At 39.2% G+C, this 20,988-nt stretch overlaps 1 protein-coding gene across 3 annotated transcripts in view; it reads left to right on the forward strand.

Moving 5' to 3' along the window:
• Positions 1-20,988, forward strand: part of SEPT11 (septin 11) — a 125,705-nt gene that overhangs the window by 44,830 nt on the left and 59,887 nt on the right. For all 3 annotated transcript variants that reach the window (XM_023530882.1, XM_023530883.1, XM_011360576.2), the window contains exons 2-4: positions 4,601-4,715; positions 13,323-13,518; positions 19,345-19,531. In XM_023530882.1, coding sequence (XP_023386650.1) covers positions 4,601-4,715; positions 13,323-13,518; positions 19,345-19,531 — 498 coding nt within the window. The remainder of the gene's footprint in view (positions 1-4,600; positions 4,716-13,322; positions 13,519-19,344; positions 19,532-20,988) is intronic.

A 20,988-nucleotide genomic window follows, 5' to 3' on the forward strand; every position in this document is an offset into this window, starting at 1 on the left:
AAGGGCAGGAAGAATGTTTATCAGTGTATAATAAAAATAGCATTTTGCTCCTTTCGTGCTTTGATCAGTGAGTATTTTTGAATGAACAAGTAAATAATTGTATCCATGTGTAGATGTTCCGAAGAGAAAAATGAGATTGTCGAGGTAAAGACTTTTTGTACCACAGAATTCAGTCATAACCCATTTCAGGATGAAGTCAGCATAGAAATCATCTAAGTACAAACCCTCCCTAGATAGATTAGCAAGTGGAGGACTGAATCAATTAAGGTCTTCTTACATGACTTAAAGGTTCCATGTTAGCACTTTAATCTCAAAATAGTGAAAAAGTAACCCTTATAGTATTTCCTTTGTGTGCCCTTCAACAGCCAGAAGTGCAAAATCAGCATCTTTTCATGGCCAGGGCCAATGAAAGTGTACTTGGAGCAAGCAACCTTGACAGTTCTAATCCTCGACTTCCACCTCTTCTGGTTGCCAAAGAATTACAATTTTAGAGAAGTTTTTTCCTTTCTGTTTTAACATACTGGATTTTTATAACGCTAAACATCATCATTGTATTGTCTGGGGCTATGTGGGAACTTGGATCAGCATGAGGTAGCAGTGACTAATTCAAGGACTCCACTCTGGAACCTGACTTCCTAGGTTCACATTTCAGCTCCTCAGCTTATGAGCTGTGTGTCCTTGTGAAGCAGGACAAGGCAAATTTTACCAAGCTGGGGGAGACTAAGCCCTGCACTGAGAGAAGAGGAGGGTTCTTTGGCAGAGAGTGAGAAAGAATTCAACACACACGTCAAAGTTGGAGTCAAAAGGAAAGTTTATTAGAAAAGAGATAACACTCCACAGACAGTATGGTCTCCTCTCAGAAGCAAAAAGTGAGAGGGACATTGACAGTAGAGAGAGTAAAGGCACTGAGAGGGACTGAATTCCCTGAGTGTTCTGGGAATTCAGTTTATATGTCATTCTTTACTTCCTATCTGACATACAGTGAGGAAGGGAAAGAGTATGTAGCGTGAAAATACTTATAGAGTGAAAAGCCTGCTGGCAGTTTGCAGCCTTTAATCCATAGATTCTCCCGTGGTTTTAGCCATAGGGAATGACTCTTGATTCCTGTGTCCCCTTCACAGGTGTGGGGAATGGGTTGTTAGCAATCTCAGCAGAAATCTGCCTTTGTTCTGAAGGTATCCTGCCGGCCTGGCTGCAGGGCTGATCAGCATATTGCAGTCACTGAATGCGGCTTGATTAACATTTTAAAGTCTCTTGCCTTCTCCCTACATTACTTGGGCAAGTTGCTAAACTTTCGTGCCTCTGTTTTTTCATCTGTAAATTGAGATTAGGTAATAATAGTAACTACCTCATAGAATTGTTAAGATAAATTAACTAGTTTCTTCATGTTTAGGGCTTTTCTGGAATGTTGGAAATGGTTAATAAATGTTAGCCCTTACAATGATGATCATGGAATACCAAATAGCTTGAGCTGCCTTTATTCAGTCATTATTTTCCTTTTATTGGTAAGGAGAATGTTTACTGAAAATTTCCCTGAAATTTCATAATAAAGTCAGTGATGGAGATAGAATTTCAGTGGGATCTAGAAGGTTTGGATATGTAAACGTTGGCCCTTCCAGGTAGAGGAAATAGTATGAGTAAACTCTGATGGGGAGAAACCTGGGATTGCCCCAGAAAGGGTAAGTAATCCAGTTGAAATGCAGTATAAGGTGCTTCTTGGGGAGAAGTAGGAGTTCGGGTAGGAATGGAGGTTTGAGTTTAGCCCATGGAAGTCCTGGGAGTTTGCACTGAGGGCCTTTGGGTACCGAGATCCCTTTGGCAGCAGGTGGACGATTATAGGAAATGGGATCAAGGCAAGAAGACCAGCTTGGAGGCTATTGAATTAGTAGGAATAGAGAGGAAGATATAGTATTGATAGCACCTAGGAATCGATACAGGTGGTAGGTAGGTCTCAAGCGTAGGTAAGTGCTATTAACAGAAATAGGGAACTCTGGGGTAGAGTGGGTTTAGGATAGAGGAATATGATTTCAGTTTGATGAATGTCAGTTTGAGATACAGATAGGACAACCCAAGAGAACTGCCCCTTTGATAGAAATTCAGAACTGGAATGTAGGCAAAGACTTCGGCTTTAGAGATAAAGTTCCAGAGTCAATTCTGAGAGTAGTGAAGACATGAAAATATATGAGATTCCCTGAGACCACGCCCGTAGACTCAAAAGAGACTCCACTTTCTTTGGATAGAGACAGCTAAGGCATGAGCAATAAACATGGTACCTAAAATGCTGGAGGGTAGGAATTTGATTCAGCTGCTGTGTGTGAGTTAGAGCCTCTCCTCACATTTCCTACAGTACTTCCCAGTTTTTAAGCCTGTTCATGGACCAAAGGAGATATTTCCCTTTTCCTCCTCACATACCGATGGGCAGTAACTCTCAGGATTCCTTTAATACTGGGCAGAGGATTAGGCTCAGATTATGGAATTTTAAAATGGCATTATGAAATCTTCATATTTTATATTAAAGTTAGAAGACAGAGGCTCTGAAGACATAACTTCAAATTTAAGAAATTTCAAGACCAAACTGTTTCATAACCTTTCATTTTGTATGTGGTTTTCAGTGGGTATAAAAATACTCAGTGGGTGTGTGGGTGGTTTCTCGTGTTTTGGAAATGGTGAGAATATGAGATGCTGAGCGTTGGGTTCTGGGATGAGAGCTATAATTACTAACTCTGATTCTTTACCAGGATTGGCTCATGGGTGGATATCTGATTCTAAAAACCCAACAGTCCAGAATTTAGAGCAATAAACCACTGCCCCGTCCTGCCCCCGGAAATGAAAAGAATTATTGTGGCAGAGAGGAGAGGGAATGTGGGTTGATGCTTCTTCTTGTCTTGTCTCCTTTCGTGACGTTCGCTGACCGTTCAGGTCAGTGATGCGACTGAAATGAAGGCTGCTGTGGCTTCTCCTAGCCTGATACACAGCAGCCACTGCACAGCTGTGATGGAAAGACTTCTAAATATAACCCACACTCATTTCAAATCCTCCTCCCCCAAGTCTTGTCGGATGTGGTAAACACCCTAAAAATACCTGCTCTCTGAACCTCTGAGGTATCTGAAGAGGAAGGGGCAAGTGGAATTAGGGTTGAGTGGTGTTTTGGGAGCCCAGGCCAGCTACCAGGACCGCTGCCCACTGGGGTCTGCTCTGGAAGCTGTTTGGTGAGCTGTCGACCATGCCATCCTGTTCAAGGATAAGTGCCTACTCTTGAGGCTCATATTCAGTGTTGGCAGGTTTCAAGGGAACTATTCATAGACCAGGCATCTGTTCTCTGTCCCATTGACCTCAAACCTGCAGCTGCCACCATGGTATTTAATCAGTATGGTGGTTTTTAGTCTTATTTCTCTGAATCAGAACTTTACTGCTGGCAAGGACCTTAGACAATATATTGTTCATAAAACATTCCATTAAAATCACTACATTTAGGGAGTCACATTTCTCTGCCTATATAGTGACAATAGCCATTTGGAAATGGAGTCTCAGTCCTTGATTATTAAAAGAAATCACTCACCATTATATAACACAAATAAGAGCTTAATGAAAACCAGTATTTTTAAAAATAGTGACTAAGCCATTCTTTGCAAAGCTTTTTATTTTTTATTAAAAAAATGTAATTTTGAGGCTTCTTTCTCACCACAACTTCAGTATTTTGAATATAAAGTTCATTGGCAACACAGCCAGAACACCAGTAGTCTTGTTTTCAAGAAGGCTTTCAATATCTAGTTTCTGAAATCCCAAATTCATATTGTGGTATTGTAAACGAAGGACCATAGGTGACCTCTGTTTTTCTGGGAAAGAAAGGTTTTCACAGATTATCTCCAACACCCATGGGATGCCTTCAAAGTCGTGCAGGCAGTCAGCACCATCTTATAAAACAGCATAAATCACCCAACTTTTAAAATGTGCAATAACTAGCTAACCCAGTCTTCTTCAGTAAACTTTGAGAAGGCTGGGTGAAGAGCCTATGCTAGGGGCTATGTAGAGGAGACAGAGAAGCCCCAAGAAGCCTGTACCCCTAATGGAGAAGATGGGAACAATTGATGTGCCAAGTAGTTTTAAATATGTTGCATTATGGTGGTTGCAGTATTTCCATTACTGTAACAAGTATGTACCCTCCACTGTGAGCTTCTCAGGGCTCCTTCATGTGCCTGGAAGAGTGTTATGCTCTGAGTCGAAAACAATATGAAAGTTTTTCTTGTGTTCAAAGCTATCAAAGTGGGTACAGTTTTTTATGTCTCTTACTGCATACCTGAAAAAGTCACCTCTAGAAGCTCAATTTTCCTGGGTCAGTACATGTGTAACAAGGAATGAGGTACCTGGGGAGATAGTGTACTTTGGGAGTCAGTGCGATTTTGTGGTAAGAGTGGGGTTGGAGCTGTGTAGAACCTTCAGTTGTGTAGAAGCCAGTGAGAGTGTGGGTACAGAGGGGTAGGGTAGCTCCTATTTCCACGTATGTCAAGAGGAGAAGAAGGGAGAAGGTAATGTGCAAAACGTTTGATACCTAGGTGTCACAGTTCATGGATTCTCAAATGTTTCCCTTCTGAAATTCCAGAATGAAGAGCTTCGAAACTTATCCCTTTCTGGCCATGTTGGATTTGACAGTCTCCCTGACCAGCTGGTCAACAAGTCTACTTCTCAAGGATTCTGTTTCAACATCCTGTGTGTTGGTAAGTGACTCATCACTTGCTGCCAAGCAAGGAATCTGACCCTTAGTTGGCAGGTGACAGTCAGAGGTGGCATGTTTCAGGGAAATTTTTTTTTCTTTCATTAGTAAAGCAGAGCAGTAATATGCATTCTGTATATGTTACACAGTTACAAAGATTGAGACTTACATTTGGGAAAATGCTTTGTAATCTTGGTGGTATTACTCAAATTGTTATTTTTATTTGTGTCACAATGTCGAGTAAATGATCAATTTAATATTGTTATTATAACATTTATTTTAATTTTTGGTGTGGGGAGGGACTTAGACCCTAACTAGACTTTAGAAATTAAAAGAAGGAGCTAATTGTACACTTATAATAAGGTCACTCAAAAGCCTTTTAAGAATTCGTTTTTAGGGTCTCTGACTACAATGCAATAGTAACCTCCATTGAAGTCTTTTAAAAGATATTCTACCTACAGTAAGTGAAATCTGAAACTACTCTATTTTAATAAACTTATAATGTTTAAAATTTTTGCTTTTAGAGCAAAAAACAATTTAAAATTCTACTTTATATATGAAATTTTTTTTTTGCCTGAATCGTCAAATTAACCTTTGTCTTTAAATTTGAATCTATAGTTGACTTTAGTTTATTCCTGGTAGATAAATGGCACAGGCCAAAGAGATCTGACTTACTCACATCCTTAGTATGTTTTATTCATATCCATTAAACATTATACATGAGGCTGGGCCTCTGACCTTGGTATTTTTCTTCTCTGTAGCTGTATCCCTTTTAAATTAAGAGGAGGAAGGAACAAAAGAAGATGGAAAAGAGGAAAATAGAAATTTAAATCTCCTGTTGGTTTGAAGCAGCAGTGTCCCTAGAACAGATTATGGCCTTTCCTTCACCCTCTCTGTCACTCCTTATGAATGACCAGGCTGAACAGCAGTGAAGTGGTTTGGGCTGCATTGTTTTGTTGCCATTATTCTCTGGGTATATACTTCTGAGATATCACTCTGAGACAGACCAAAAAGAATTCTGTATTTCTATATGTAGCTAAATGGACCATCCTTTCTCCAGGCTTGGCAGAATGTACCAGACTTACTTCTCTTGTCCAAGTAAAATTAAATGAATTTGGAGATGGTGTGCACTCAATGTAAGAGCCACCATTTTTTATTCGATAGTTATTGGTGGGAGGGGCAGACATTTTTCTTTTTGAAAGTATTTGAACATTTTGCATATAACTGCTACACTGGACATTCATTAGTAGAAAACCACAATCGACTTGCACAGTTGACCAGTTTCCTCTCTGGCATTTTGTCTTTAGCCCTGGATAAGAGAATGACTGGAGAGAAACATGACCAGAGCAGCCAGCTCTCATGCTTTCCAGTTTCCTCTACATGAAGCCTTTTAAAATTCAGTAGGGGATCTCTTGAATGGCAGCTAGTTCTACAGAGTGGCATTAATAAGTTGTCTTTTCTCTTACAGTAAATACTCATTGCAGAGCAGGGCAGTTCTTCATTAGCATAGCAATTTGTTGGCAATTTGCTGATTTTCTATTGAAAAGTGTGCTAAATTGCAGGCCAATTACTATTCTGGCTTCTCTTCCCTGCCTTCCCCAGCCCTGTCTCCCAAAATCAGCTTCAAGAGTACATGTGAAAGTTATGCCCTGGCCCCTCCAAGTAGGGGAAGCCTTCCAGTGGGACTGGGCTTACTGGACGGACCTGGCTTGACCAGGTGTGTGGTGTGAAGTGGGGCATGTCGGCTCACTGGCTGACCCCTTGTGTTAAATAGCACAATAATGGCGCTAGTTAGAATTCCTCATGAGCCACATGCATGCTGCCCTGTTGAATTTGTAAAGCAGCTGCTATTCTGACTCTCCTAGGTGAGTGATAATACCTATGATTCTAGATTTTTATTCTGGTTCCACTCTTAAATATGTTTAAAGTTAGTTTTTCAAACTAATGAAAATAATACATATTTATTGTTTTAAAAAAACTATACCCCCTTTCCTCTTTCACCCTCATTTCCATCCACAGGAATAACACTGGAATCCTTCTAGAAACTTTCTACATCTTTCTGTATTTGGAAATTATTGTTGGTGGCTTAAAACAACACCAATTTATTATCTTTGCAGTTCTGTAGAAGTCCAACATGTGTTTCACTGGTCAAAAAGTCAAGGCATCCCCAGGGCTGCATTCCTTCCCAGAACCTCTAGGGGGAGGCTGTGTTTCCTTGCCTTTTCTAGCTTCTAGAAGCTGCCTGCATTCTTTGGCTCTTGGACCCTTTCCTCCATCTTCAAAGCCAGCACTGTGGCATCTATGATTGTTCTTGTATTAGAAAATTTTTCGAAAAGAATTGCTGAAATCCAGTTTAAACTCAAAGTTAAGACTCTTCCTCAGCCCCCAACGCACTATAATATATTGAATTGTGTAATTAAGAACAACTGGCTCTAAGGATTCAAAGAGTGTCTTCAGGGCTTTGTCTCTGGTTCTTGGTCCTGCTTGCTTCAGCTTGGCTTCATGTTCAGATTTTTCTTCGTGGAGGTAAAGAAAAAGGAATAGCCTCCAGCAGTACTACCAGTTATAGCAACTCCAAAGGAAAGAAGAAGCCATTCCTGACAAGTCTCACTGAATAGTCACAGGATGTCTCTGATTGACCAGGTCTGAGTCATATGTCCACTCATGGTGGGAGATGGGGTTAGTGTACCTCTAAAACACAAGAGGTTCCCTATAGGAAAGAAGACTTAATCAGAAAGGAGATTGGGCATGGGAGAGGCACACACTGGACAGACATAACCGTTCTCTCACAATCATATAAGTACTTTTTTGTTTTAGAGATCATGCTGTTCATATTCTTCTGCGTTTCCATTTTTTCACTCCATTGGCTGTCTTCTCAAACCAGTATTTCAAGCTAACAGGTTCTTTTCCATAACTCTTGGGAGCCCTGTGATTGGAGCCAGCATTAGCTCTTTGGGGGACTGGTGCCAGCATTGAGTATTAAGCATACTTATCCTCAGAGGATAGAACGCATCAAATCTTTTTTACCATAAATATTTTACAGCAAAATATCTGTATAAGAAAACAACTCTCACTGTCAATTAGTGGTCCTATTAATCTGTTTTTAAATTAAAAGTCTATGAAAAGGTATTCTGGTTGATCAAAACATTTAGACAGCCACTTAGAGGAGTAGGTATCATGTTTAGCTTAAGAATATCCATGGTACTTTCTTCTCCCCTTGTCATCCTTGTCCATTTGTATTTTTTTACAGTTTGCGTGTATGGAGTTTATAGCATCATTTATTTTCATGTGATAAATATAAAAAGGAATCAAGGATTTAAAAAACAGTTATGATGCTAGTAAGGAAACTGATGTTTATCAAAAAGGTCTTAGAATTGTCATTTTCTTTTGTGGCAAGACTGTGGGTTACAAACAGAGAAAACAAACCAGCACAGAAACTCATCCTGGCATGAGCTTAGTCTAGTTTTAGAGGCACTGAATTAAATGTTTGGTATTAGGCTCCATCTCTGTTGAGTCCTGGAAAGAAATGTAATAAAGAGTGTGAGAGTAGTGTTCACTTAACTGGGAAGAGAATTCTTGATGCCAAAATAGATACCAGAGCACCCAGGAGTTGATAGTTCCCCTCACTTTCCATCTTGCTGACAAACACTAAATCACCGCAAAGCTGATTTTTATTTCAAATAAAGCCTTTTCGGTCTTACCCATGCTGAATTTTTCTCCAGAGAATCTAAATTAGTATTTAGCCTTTCTTCACAATTTTAAATTTAAATATCTTTCTCATTCATTTTCCAAAATGACTCTAGCTCTTAGAGAAACTTCAACATTGATCCAGCTGTATGTCGGTTCTTTGTGGACATACAAAGATAGATAAAATACTGTAACATCCTTCTTTGCCTTTGAAGAGGAACCAGTTCAATAGTAGTGTCAAAGTAAATTAATAATACATTTTGAAAGTAGAAAATTTTAAAATAACTCAACCATAATTGAAGGGATGACAGAAGAGGAATAGAAGACAGACAAGTTTAAAATCATTTTAGCCAAGGCTATATTGTCACTGTAAACTGTGTAGGATTTTACAGTCAAATCTTAAACATTTTATCTCATCTTGCTTTTCCAGGAAAGGATATAAAGTGATTTACAGGGTGAAATGAATGAGTAAATTAATAAAGATAAAATTTACCCCAGAAGATAAAATGAAGCCAGGGATAGAGGCAGAACTCAATGCCAGCAGGCCTGCTTATAGCAGCTAATCCTATCAGGAATACTTATGTCTCTCAGCCAGCGGTCAGAGCATAGAGGGAGTCCATTCATTCAACAGATATTTACTAGTACATATTATATTGCCAATTATAAGTTAACGTTTAACGGTGATGGATTTATAGTATCTATAAAGTAAAAACAAAATAGTTGGTCCAGATGAAACAGTTTCACCTGGAAAAATTTCTCCCTTGGATTTTCTGGAGAGAGATGTGGTGAATGTCTCCACGTCTAGGTCTAGGTTCTGAGCGTCCCCAAAGTCAGTGCAGTCTATCCATGCACTGCCAGTGTCACATGCTGTTCTTTGAAGCCCCTCATGTGGGCTGGAGGGATTAGCCAAAGCATGTTTCATCAGAGGCAATTCTCTGAGGAGTTAAGACAACACAGCTTAGGTACATAACTCTCTGATTATCTGGCTCCATCCAAGAATAAAATCTAGACTATTTCGAGGAGTCAGACACACCTTCTCACACAATTACTTGGATCTTGGCAATCAGAGTAAAAGATGCTGAGTCACAGATCAACTATTTGATCAATCTACAATTACTTTCTAATAATATAGTCTTTTTTTTTTTTTTTAAATGTCCAGCTTAGAGCCTGTAGATTAAATAAACCTGAGAATAGAATGGAAGAGGTAGGACTGCTTTCCACTGTGATGTGGGTGTCACGTTCACTAGCATTGGCAGGAGCAGGAAAAACAGAAGCCACAGATAGCACTTCGAGAGTAAATCTGTAATTATTCTAACAAGTGAATGTTTAGGCAGATGGATTTATAACAGAATAATAAACAACAAACTCTGAAAAATCTACCAAAGTGGCAAATCTCTGTATAAATGATCATCAGGATAATTTTTCTTTTCAATTAACTTTTAATAATGCCTACTCCATATCAGGTACTCTGCTAGGGAGTTCTGAAATGCTTCAAATTAGTATTAGTCATTAATTTTCTCAAAATGTTGTTTAGTTTGAACCAGAACTTATGCCTAGTAAGCTTTCTGTTACTCAATTAGAAAGAAGCCTTTTGTTCTTGCGGGTCCTCAAAAGTATAAAAATGTTCTTTCTGAGGCTAGAGAGAGGCCTCAAAAACAAATGCATTGAAAAACTTCCCTAGTTTTATAATTACTTTTATTCCAAAAGCTGTCATTTTTACTGAATTGCTTTTGGTGAATCACACTGCTGCTAGAGTAGCTATGTCTAATTACGACTCTTAAAAGCACAGAGCATAGAAGTGGAAAGTAAAGCACTCTGAAATTTAGAACAGTGGTTTTCCAACCCACTGATTAACCCTGAGCTAAAAGCAGGGCCAGGAATGCTAATCGTTCATAATTTCCACCTTAGTAATAAATGATAATTGAAATTACCTTACCTTTAAAAAAGGAGAAAGCATGGTGTTCCTGATTTACATGTGCTTAACTAATTCTCAACCTAGTAAAATGAGATGTTAATTTCAGTCCTGTCAAGGTAATTTAGGATCCTTGCCATGGAAATTGAAGTCTTTAATTGCTGTTCTTAGGGAAAGAGATGAAAGTTGAATGGGTCACTTTCTACTGACAGAACTTTTACCTTACGGAGAAACCTTTATAAGGTAGTTCTGCTGTCATTCCTTTACACAAGCTCTGAAAATAGGTAAATCCTGAAAAGAAGTCTGCTGCACTTGAGAAAGTTACACATGTAGCAGGTACTTAAAATGACTGGAGTACCTACAGAATTGAATTGCCTACCAGATTCCAAGTACCTTAAGAGTGAGAGCCCTGTTTTGTTTCTGTATCCATTACATGGCAACTTTGTTTTGCTCAAAAGTTATTTTGTTAAGCTGTGAATCCTGGCTATGAGCTTGTTGAGCTCTACCATGTTAGGAAGCAGAGACTAGTTTAGATTACTTTTATTAATGGGCTTTTTTGGTAAGAATATTCAGGTAAGGCAAGGAAGACAAGAAACAGTCTCAACTGTTATATGGCCAGATTTAATGGTGATCTGGAACAACATTCGGGATATTACAGAAGTGTAAGCAGAGTCTGTTGTCTGTTTTTATTCACCATTTTATTCCCAGCACCTACGCTTGTCACATAGTAATTACTCAAGTATTAGTAATGAATGAATTTCAAATACTAAGCTCTACTGTTTCTATCAGCTCTGTTTCTTCTATATTCTCAGCTAACGGTCTGTCAACAACATGTCTTCGATTTACCTAAAACCTTTGCTGCTTCATGGCTTCTGCTTATTCACTTTTCTTTGCGTATCTTCTTTTTGTATGCCGTTGCCTTGTGTGCAGATTGTATGTCTTTCATTCAAACTCCCAAAGAGAGAAGTTCTGATTGGATAGGCAGGTTCCTGTCTAATAAGGAGTACTCTCTCAGAGCATAATGATCAGACTTCCATGGGTGCCTTTGTTCATGTGGCTTGCCCTGATCCAGTTACCTACGGTTACTAGTAAGGTCAAAGAGTATAAAGTATGGTCTTGCTCATAAGGGGAATGTGGTTATGGCAGACACTTAAAATATTCCCATAATAATAGAGTCTGATTGGTATTCAGTCATGTTTCAGGTCAGATTCTAAACTATGGGAGAATACCATAGCAGGCTAGTTTATTGTTGTATTCCCAGAACTTGGCAGAGTTTGGTACACAGTAGGCACTGGAAAAATACTGACTGAATGAAGGCTGAGGAAAGAGGAAATTCTTTGATCTTAGAGGTATTAGGGGCCCAATGGGAGGGCAAGCACACTTGAGCAACTCTTATCCTCTAAGTGAATCATTGTAGTTAGTGGCAAGCCACATGAGGCTTCTAATTAGAGAAAGCTCACGTCCAAAAAGACCATCCTACTTTGCTTTTGCATTATGTTGGAAAGCAATGAGTAATACAGAACTTCTAAATAGTAAGTAGGTTTTGTCATTACAGTGAGAAAGTGGCCTTAATGCTATAAATCCCAGAGTTTTTCTTTTTTCCCTCCATGGAATTATCACCATCCTAAAAGTCATAGCAATCTTTTAAAAGAAGAACCATTCCTGGGATTTTTTGAAAGGGATGGAACATATTGGCATGTTTAAATTGAGCTGGAAATCGAATTGGGAAATTTTCCAGATTAAAAAACAAACAAACAAACAGACATTTCTATGTATAATTCTTTGATTTTTCACTTCCCTCTTTCTGCCATCACAGATTCAGTCACTGCCACCACCACCATCAATGACAAGGGTGGGTTCTTTCTCACTGCCAACTATTTTTGACTCAGTATAAGATTTAGAGTTGAGAATTTTGCTTGGCTTTAATATGGAGGTCAGGCTAAAGTTCTTTGTGGCTCCACCTGTGGGTCTTAACCATTTAATTAGTTTATCAATACCATTCTGCTTTGCTCATATCAGGGTCTTAGTAAACGCTATTGACTTAAATTATAAATGAATTAGTAAGGCCAATTTAACGTGATTTAGTTTCATTGTCACAGATATCACTCTGCAACTGAGAAAGCTATCTAACTAGATGTTTGCCATCTTGACTCCAGCAGAATAAGGAAAGTACATGGGGATAATATAGAGGATTCACACAAATTCATAACTATAACTGGAAAATATTAGGCAGTTGGTTTTTTCTATAATAGTAAATTTGGATTCTTTGTTGGTTGAGTGTGGGTGTTAGAATCACACAGACTTGGGTTAGAACCTTGGCTCTGCCACTTAACAATGTGACTTTAGGCAAGTTACTTAAACCTTTATCTAAGCCTTAGAACCCCGTCTGTAAAGCGGAGGGAACAGGGACACCTGTTTGTCTCATGGTGGGTAGTAATAGTGTTTAAATGAAATCATGGTTTGGAAGCTCTTGCCACAGGGCCTGGCATGAAGTAAGTACTTAGTAACTTTAGCTGCGTTGGTTATTATTGCGGTTATTGTTAAGAGTGTTGTTTCGGAAAATTTAATTATTTTTGACATTAGATGGTATCAGATAATTCGATATAAATGGACTAAGTCTTTTTTTCCTAATAATAGAAACTCAGCAATATAATTTTTTTAAGTGACACAGTTTGGTACTCCAATAATTAGGAGAGGAAGAGATACACTTTGTAATGTACAAACTGACCACTCACAGGTTCTGTTTCTCTATGCAGAGGTAAAGAAGAGCATCTTGAAATGTAAGTTCAAGATCTTTTCTGCTAAATAATTTCTGAAATTCATTCAGACGTTTTTAGGGAGGTATTCGATAGATCACACTTGTAAAGAAGTGACTCTCTTTTTGTGGAGGAATTTCTGGTGATAATGACTGTTTAACAAGTTTTACAAACATTATGAAAAGCTCCTGATGAAGCGAACTGATATCTGACAGGCACTGACACATTCTCTGATTACTCTCTTGTGGTCATGTAGGTGAGACAGGCATTGGCAAATCCACGTTAATGGACACTTTATTCAACACCAAATTTGAAAGTGACCCAGCTACTCACAATGAACCAGGTGTCCGGTTAAAAGCCAGAAGTTACGAGCTTCAGGAAAGCAATGTCCGGCTGAAATTAACCATCGTCGACACTGTGGGATTTGGAGACCAGATAAATAAAGATGACAGGTATATCTTGGGATTTTGAGGGGATATAAATGGATGAAGAGATAACGGGACCCATCCCAGGTAAATTCAAAGGCTAAATGTTCACGTGTTATGGGGCTTGATCCAACTCTACCACCCAATTTTCTTGAGGTCAGAATCAGCTGGTGTAATTGATTTTAGCTAGTGAGCAGAAAAGGGATTTGTTAGAAGGAATAAGCTAACTTAACAGCATTTTTCAAGGAGGGCCATGGAACCAGGTTTGGGGCCTTTCCCAACAGTAAAATCAGTCTAGAGAAACATACGACCACCTAACAGAACAGTTAGCAGAAGCCCCTGCCACCAACCACCTTACATCGTTCTGGTACCCATGACCCTGGGGGCAGGTCTCTAGAACCTCCACCACAACTGTCCCAGGTAACCAGATGCTTTCACCATTGCTTACAAGAGGAGCCCTTCTCCCTGTGTGGCTTCTGCCTTGTGTTGCTCCTAAAACCTCAAAATGAAGAAAATGTTTTTTATGAAAGCTCTTGGAAAAATCTTAGTAATTCCTGGCTGACTCTTTTAAATGTTACATTCATTCTTAAAAGAAGTTTGAGAACCTTAAAAAATAAAATTGTCCCAGTCCTAAAGATGATCCCAGAAGGGGGCTTCCAAAGACATTTTGGAGCAATGACAGCATTATGAGAATAAAACACCAATGCAATAAATTGTGGTATTTTTGTTCAGGGCTCAGAAACTTCAGTAGCATCAGGGTTTTTTGTTTAATTGTTTGTTTTTTCATTTTCCTCAAAACTGTATATTATATGCATGTGTTTCAAAAAGAGAAACTTGAACTATTTTTATCTAGAAATGTGTACTGTCTAGATATATTTTAACTATCTCTGATATATATGAGCACCATAGTAATGACAGAGAAATACTTAGTTCATTATGTAGCTGAGCACTGAGCTCTGTTTTATCTATAGAGCAATTTAAATGCTTATTAATAAACATTGCCCTGTAATAACAGGAGCAATTGTTAGATATAGTGAGAAAGATTTTATTTTGCATCTGGTCAAAATGGACTATCTGTACATTGTGTTGGGGTGGGGGACAGCTGAGCTCAGACCCTGCAGCTGAGCAGTTGCTTTTAATTTATGACCTCAATGCCAAGGCATGATGGAGAGGTTACTGCCTGAAGGCTATTTGTAATGCCAAGTGGAGTGGATGAAGAGAAAACCCTGGCAACAAGAAAAAGCGTAGGTGCATTGTGGGAGCCCGGGAGAAAGCTGGGGGCTCCCGGTCATTGCGTGATCACAAGGCGCATATCTCCAGCTCTCCAACCCGCATGGGTTTCTCCCTGGAGTTAGAGAATGCCATGCTGTATACTCACTGATTAGAAGGCAGCAACTGGACCTTTTCAGGATTTCTTCCTGCAGGAATGAGAACCATCTTTCACATTCTTGCTGCTAAGATTCCTTGTGCTGTTTTAGCTCAGAGTCATCATTGCCTCAGCACTGCCACGGAGTTTTTGCCTTTCCCCTAAACAGGGGCTAGCCCTCAGGCTGGTGGGTTTGCACTCGCCTGCGCCTGAACAGCAAGTAGCAAGTACAATGCTGATCCTCATAATTGCATCTGGAGGCCTCTTTAAAAAATTATCTGACTCATTTGGGTCAAATAATAGTTTCCAAGGAGATTTAGAAGAGAGGAAGTGTGATATTAACCTAACCTAGATACCACATATTTTTTTTCTTCTGAAATTTCTTGACAGCTGTTGCATAATCTCTTTAAATGGCATTTAGAACTATGTGCCCCAGAAGGCAGTGGTGACACTATTGACTGTAAACCTAAATGACTAGACTATTGTTTAAAATAGTTATTCAGATAGGCCCTGCATCCATCAAAAAATTGGGAGTGGGATGTGCATTTTTGCATTGATGTGTAACCATATGGGAAGGGATGTACTGTTTCTCTAAACCCGTGATTATTTTACTACTTTGGGGATTAGGCAAGCTTTTCTGCCATCGATGCAAGACTTCAAGAATGTCCCAGTTTGTTTATCTAGGCTTTGGACATGTCAGCATTCCTGCATCATTATCCGCCTGGGACCAGGCTAGATAGAAGGAGGCAGGAAGAGAGATCTGGTAAGGTTTCCTGTTATGTTTAATAGCATGATAACCTCTTCATGGTGCAAGGGCTTCCTCGTTTTGCTGTCTATACTCTTCAGTGAGGAAAGAAAGGGATCTGGAGAAGAAGGGAAACCCAGTTTCGCTGCAGAACTGGAAATTGAATAATTAGCCCTACATTTGGGAGGTGAGAGTTAGACTGTTAGTGACAAATCAGTAGCTAATATGATAATTAGCCCTGAAACGCATGGATGATTGAAATCCACTGAGGGAGAATCCTCACAATCACCAAACACATCTTCATCAGAGTTATAAAATGGAATCGAAGTGGGCTGTTTGTTCTTTAAATTATAAGGGTTTTCGTTTGTTTGTTTGTTTGTTTTTTACACTATCTGGTATAGGTAGTTGAGGGATAAGGAAAATTGACTTTGGCTAACAGCCATATAGAGAAAAATACATGGTAGGCATCTGGTTATATATAAAACGGAGAATCCTTTTATATGATGGCATTGGCTGTTTTGCAAGAATAATTAGTGAGTAGTTTGGTTAGATAGAAAATATTGCGTAAAATATTTTTTCCATCATTTTTAGGGTCAACCTATGTCATTTAGTGTGTGTGTGTGTGTGTGTGTGTGTGTGTGTGTGTGTGTGTGTGTTTATGGCTGGAGGTATATGAATGAGTCGTGGGTAAAAGAATATCCTTATGCCTTAAAAGGAAATAATATTAAAATGTAAGGTCTGGTTATGATCCCCACTCCTGCTGTTTTCTATTGGTTTATATGGCTACAATCCAGAGAAGTTTGAATTTGCCAAACAGAATATAAATGGTGTCCTTTTATATTCTGAATAGAAAAGGTGTCCTTTTCTATAAGAATAGAAACAAGCAAAAGACAAAATAGGGATTAAACACCCTTATCTTTTTGACTGGGAATGTAGATAACAAGTGGAAAGCAGTAGGAGAGAGAAGGGCAGAGAATTTGTTTAAAAGATTGTGAAAGTGAGTACAAAGCCACTTAGTTGGCTGGCTTGTTATGCATCAGAAGGAAACTTTCATCAACATAATTAAATCTTCGACATAGGCAACAGTGATTTTGGTAAAGAGTTTCCCTGGAATACGTTTTTTTATTAGTTTATAATGATACACAAAATGGATGAGATTTCATGTGTGGAAGGTAGGAGGAGAGGTTTCTGGGTTGAATCCTAGTTTCTGATTTGGCTAGCAGTGTGGCTGGAGATGCCATTCACTGTGCTGAAGAATATGGGGAAGTAAATGTGGGTTTAGGGGCAAGATGAAGAATTTGATTTTCGACACATTTAATTAGAAGAACAAATGGAAATATCTGATAAGCAGTAAGGTGGATGGGTCTGAAGCTCAGGTGAAGGATCTGGGCTGGAAGTAGAGATTTGTGAGTTATCATCATCAGGTAGACATGGCAAGTAAAACACAGGAATAAATACGATTTTCTAGGGAGACCCCATAGACTGGAAAGAAGGAGATCAAAAGATTGGCCAGGACTCCCTCACAGGAAGGCAGTAGGGGGCCAAGATATGAGAACAGTAGGTTTCTTTGGATATGTTGAATCCAGGGGAGAAAGCATTCCTCACCTCCCATAATCTTCGAGGATCATAATCAAAACCAGAGGCTAAAAGTGACATTAATACAAAGCAGAACATACATGGACTACTATCGGTGGGGGGAGGTGCTGAGAAACTGAAAATCAAGAACTGGAAAGGCAGAAAAGCTATGAGCTGCTTTTCCTCTTTTGGGGGCTAAGAGAGTTCTGGGGGAGGACCTCGATTCCCCTCCCCCATGCATGCCTTGGTATCATACATGCCTTAGTGTCAAGGACTAAAAGAGTAGGCCCTGGACTGACAGGGCATAGGGGACTTCATTGGAGGGGCCCGGTACACTTCCCTAGTGGGTGTGTACTCAGTAGCAGAACAGTTAGTTACCAAGGATCCTGGTGAGGGTAAGTTCTCCCCCTTTTTTCCCTTGTCTTTTAAAAACAGTCGGACTTGCTTTTCTCTTATTTGTTATTGATTGTATGATTTTTGTTTGCTGCTGTGTAATAGTTATATAGTACTTTTATATGCTAGTCCTTTACATATATTAGCTCAATTATTTGTTACAATAGCTCTGTTTTTGTCCCTGATTTCCCTATGAGGAAACAGAGAGATTTAATAATTTGTCCAAAGTTCACAGCTCGTATGTTGTAGAGTTAGATTTTGGTCTTAGGTGTTCTAGCTTAAATCTATACTTCTAACCACCATCCTATATAACTATTCTTTAATAATAATGATTATTACTATTGTTATAAAGTACCTGCCTATATCTTAAAATTTGAAAACAAAAATCTTATCAGTTGCTCATCCTTTCATTGGAATTTTGCTTGTTGTGATTTAGAACTTTATTATTGCTGAGGCATATTGTACTTTTTCTTTAAACCTCTAGAGATTTTGTCTGCTTAAAGTGAATCAGTGGTTTGTCATAAATTACGAAGGAAAAATATCAAAAAGCTTTTTATCTGACAGCTTTGGTTTTAGTCATAAATTTCTTTTTAGTTTTATTTTTATTTTGGTTTTTTGTTTGTTTTTTCTCTTAAAGTGTCTGCTGTCATCTTCATTATAAAAGATTTGCAGTTCCCTTTCAAGAATTTTAGTTAATTTATGGGCCTGGGAGTTGAGTATTAGAAGACTTTTATTTTTCATAAAGCTTAAATCATTCCTCAGCAAGGCAATTAGTTTGGGGAGAATTAACCCATTATATTCCTAATAGACCAATCTCATTGCTGCTGGCACTAACTTCTGAACTGTCCCCTTGGAAACCTGAGAGAGCTCATGGCTTTTCCATAGTGACCTAATGTGTGCTACTTAATCTCTGAAGAACATATGGTTTATTGAATGTAAATTCCCAATATGCTGTTAATGATTGTGTTTTTGGTCAGTTAATAGAATCATACATGATTATCTAAAACGGATTTGAATTATGATTTGGTGAGAAGAGAGTTATAAAGTTTACCTTCAAATTATAACATTTTAGAGTTGGAAACAATCTTGACGATCATAATGGTCCAGGCACTTCAGTTTATAGCTGAAGTTATGGAACGTTCACAGGGTTTTGTGAGAGCACAGAGAACCCCTCATCTCTCTGGAGGAATGGGGCAAAGGACAAGGGAAGAGCTCCCAGCAGGAAGTGGTGCTGTATCTTGAACTCACAAAACAGTTTTATTTCGTGCACTCATGCCAGTCAGTTGGTAGAGGCTGTCAGAATCACTTTGTTGGGACAGATTTTGAGGCTCAGTTTTGGTCCAACAGGAAAGAATGCCACAATCTTCTAACAATATCTTCGTGGATGCCATGGGGGAAGTGACAGCATGCTCCGTATGGTTATGATCTCTGTCTTAAAGCCTTACTGTCAGCCAAAGGAATAATAGGAAGACCCTGTAGAGGGGCTCGCATGAGCAAAGGCGTGGAGGCAGGGCTCGTTGTGCATGGCTGGGAGAGAAAGGGAGGGTAATCTGGGTGGGGTGGGGGAGCGGGAGAGAGGAGCCTGGAGAACATTCTGGGACCGGGAGATGGAAGGCCTGGGATGCCAAGGCGCTGGAGCTTTAGCTCTTAGGGAAGAGGGAACAAGTGAAGACTTTACTGGAGGACAGTGCCACGCTGAACTGCCAAAGAGCTTTGTGACTAGAAGCATGCTGACCTGAACAAGTATTTTAGAAAATGTTCTTCTGCATTCTAGCTATAAGCCGATAGTGGAATATATCGATGCTCAGTTTGAGGCCTACTTGCAAGAGGAATTGAAGATCAAGCGTTCTCTCTTCAACTACCACGACACCAGGATCCACGCGTGCCTCTACTTCATTGCCCCTACTGGACATTCACTGAAGTCCCTGGACCTGGTCACCATGAAAAAGCTGGACAGTAAGGTACTCACTGCCACTCTCCTTTTAGATCCCTGTTATGCAAAGGCCTCAATTTATTCTCTGCTTACAATGTAATTTGTTTTTTTTGTTTTGTTTTAAAGACTATATTTTAGAGTAGTATTAGAGTCAAGCTAAATTAAGAGGAAGATACAGAAATGTCCTATCTAGCCCTACCCCCATGCGTTACCAACACAGCCTCCCCCATTACCAGCATCCTCCACCAGAGGGTGGCACAATTATTATAATTGATAAACCTACAGTGATACATTATAACCACCCAAAGTCCATAGTTTACATTAGGGCTCATTCTTGCTGTTGTTATTCTGTGGATTTGAACAAATGTGTGATGATATGTAGCTATCTGACAGAGTAGTTTCACCGTCCTAAAAATTTTCCCTGCTCTGCCTATTTGTCTCTCTACCCCTCCCCACAACCCTGTAATTTGCGTTTTCTGAGTCACAGAACTGTGGGGGTTAGCACTGTGAAAAAAACGCTTCTAAACCTAACCTCTCTGAATATTAAGAGAAAACAAAACTATGTAACTTTGTTACAAAGTATTTTTATTTCTTAAGTTAGCATCAGTGTATGCTCTGATGAAAGTTGGGGAATTTTATAGTGGACATACCGAAATGGCCATAGGAAGGGTTAAATTTAGGGAGATCAAAAAATAAATTCATGATTTGTTTTATTTTATTAAAAACTTTCTCTAAATCTCTTAAAAGGTTTGTCTTTAATTCGATAAGGATGGTCCAGCTGCTCAGATTTTAAAACTGAACTGTACCCAGGTGTTCAAAAGAAGGAAGATCTTAGTTTCAGTTTGACCCCTGATCTTTCCGCATTGATAACTCCTCTCTTTCACAGAATTTGAAGGAAAAGACTGAGGAGTTTTGATAACATTAGCTGATCTACTTTACAATTAATTTGATTTTCCATTTTGAGATAAGTGGAAGATAATACATTCTGAAATAGAGCAGCAGCAAATGGCAACGAGAATCACCATGAAACAAAGCTATGGTATTTTCTCCTAGATTCTAACCTCCTTTCAAGTTCAATAAAAAAAATCTTGTCATCCTCGGAGGGCTTTGTCGGATGGTATTTTTTGTCTATACAACACTGTTTAAAAGATGCTTTCTCTCCAGGGGGACATAATAATGAGAGAAGGCTGAGAAGATCGCCTGTCCCCAAGGTCTCTGTCTGAACTGGCCCACAAGGGGCCTGCAGCAGCCGAAGCTGGGCCAGGCTCCTCTTGTTTTACAGAAAAATATTCTAACAGCCTGAAAGGATTATTGCAGCTAGAGTACTGCTGAGAGAATAAATAGAAACCTTTCTTCATCTCGTCTGATTCAGCTGCAGTTAGCCATCCATGGTGGTGGTGGTGGGGGTCCTGGGCGGTGAGGCCTATTCTCTGTGCTGTCATGTCCTTGAAAGCGGGGCTGGGGAAGTCTGGCGAGGGAGTTGGC

This window comes from Pteropus vampyrus, unplaced genomic scaffold, assembly GCF_000151845.1.
Source record: "Pteropus vampyrus isolate Shadow unplaced genomic scaffold, Pvam_2.0 Scaffold56, whole genome shotgun sequence".
NCBI classification, from domain to species: Eukaryota; Metazoa; Chordata; class Mammalia; order Chiroptera; family Pteropodidae; genus Pteropus; species Pteropus vampyrus.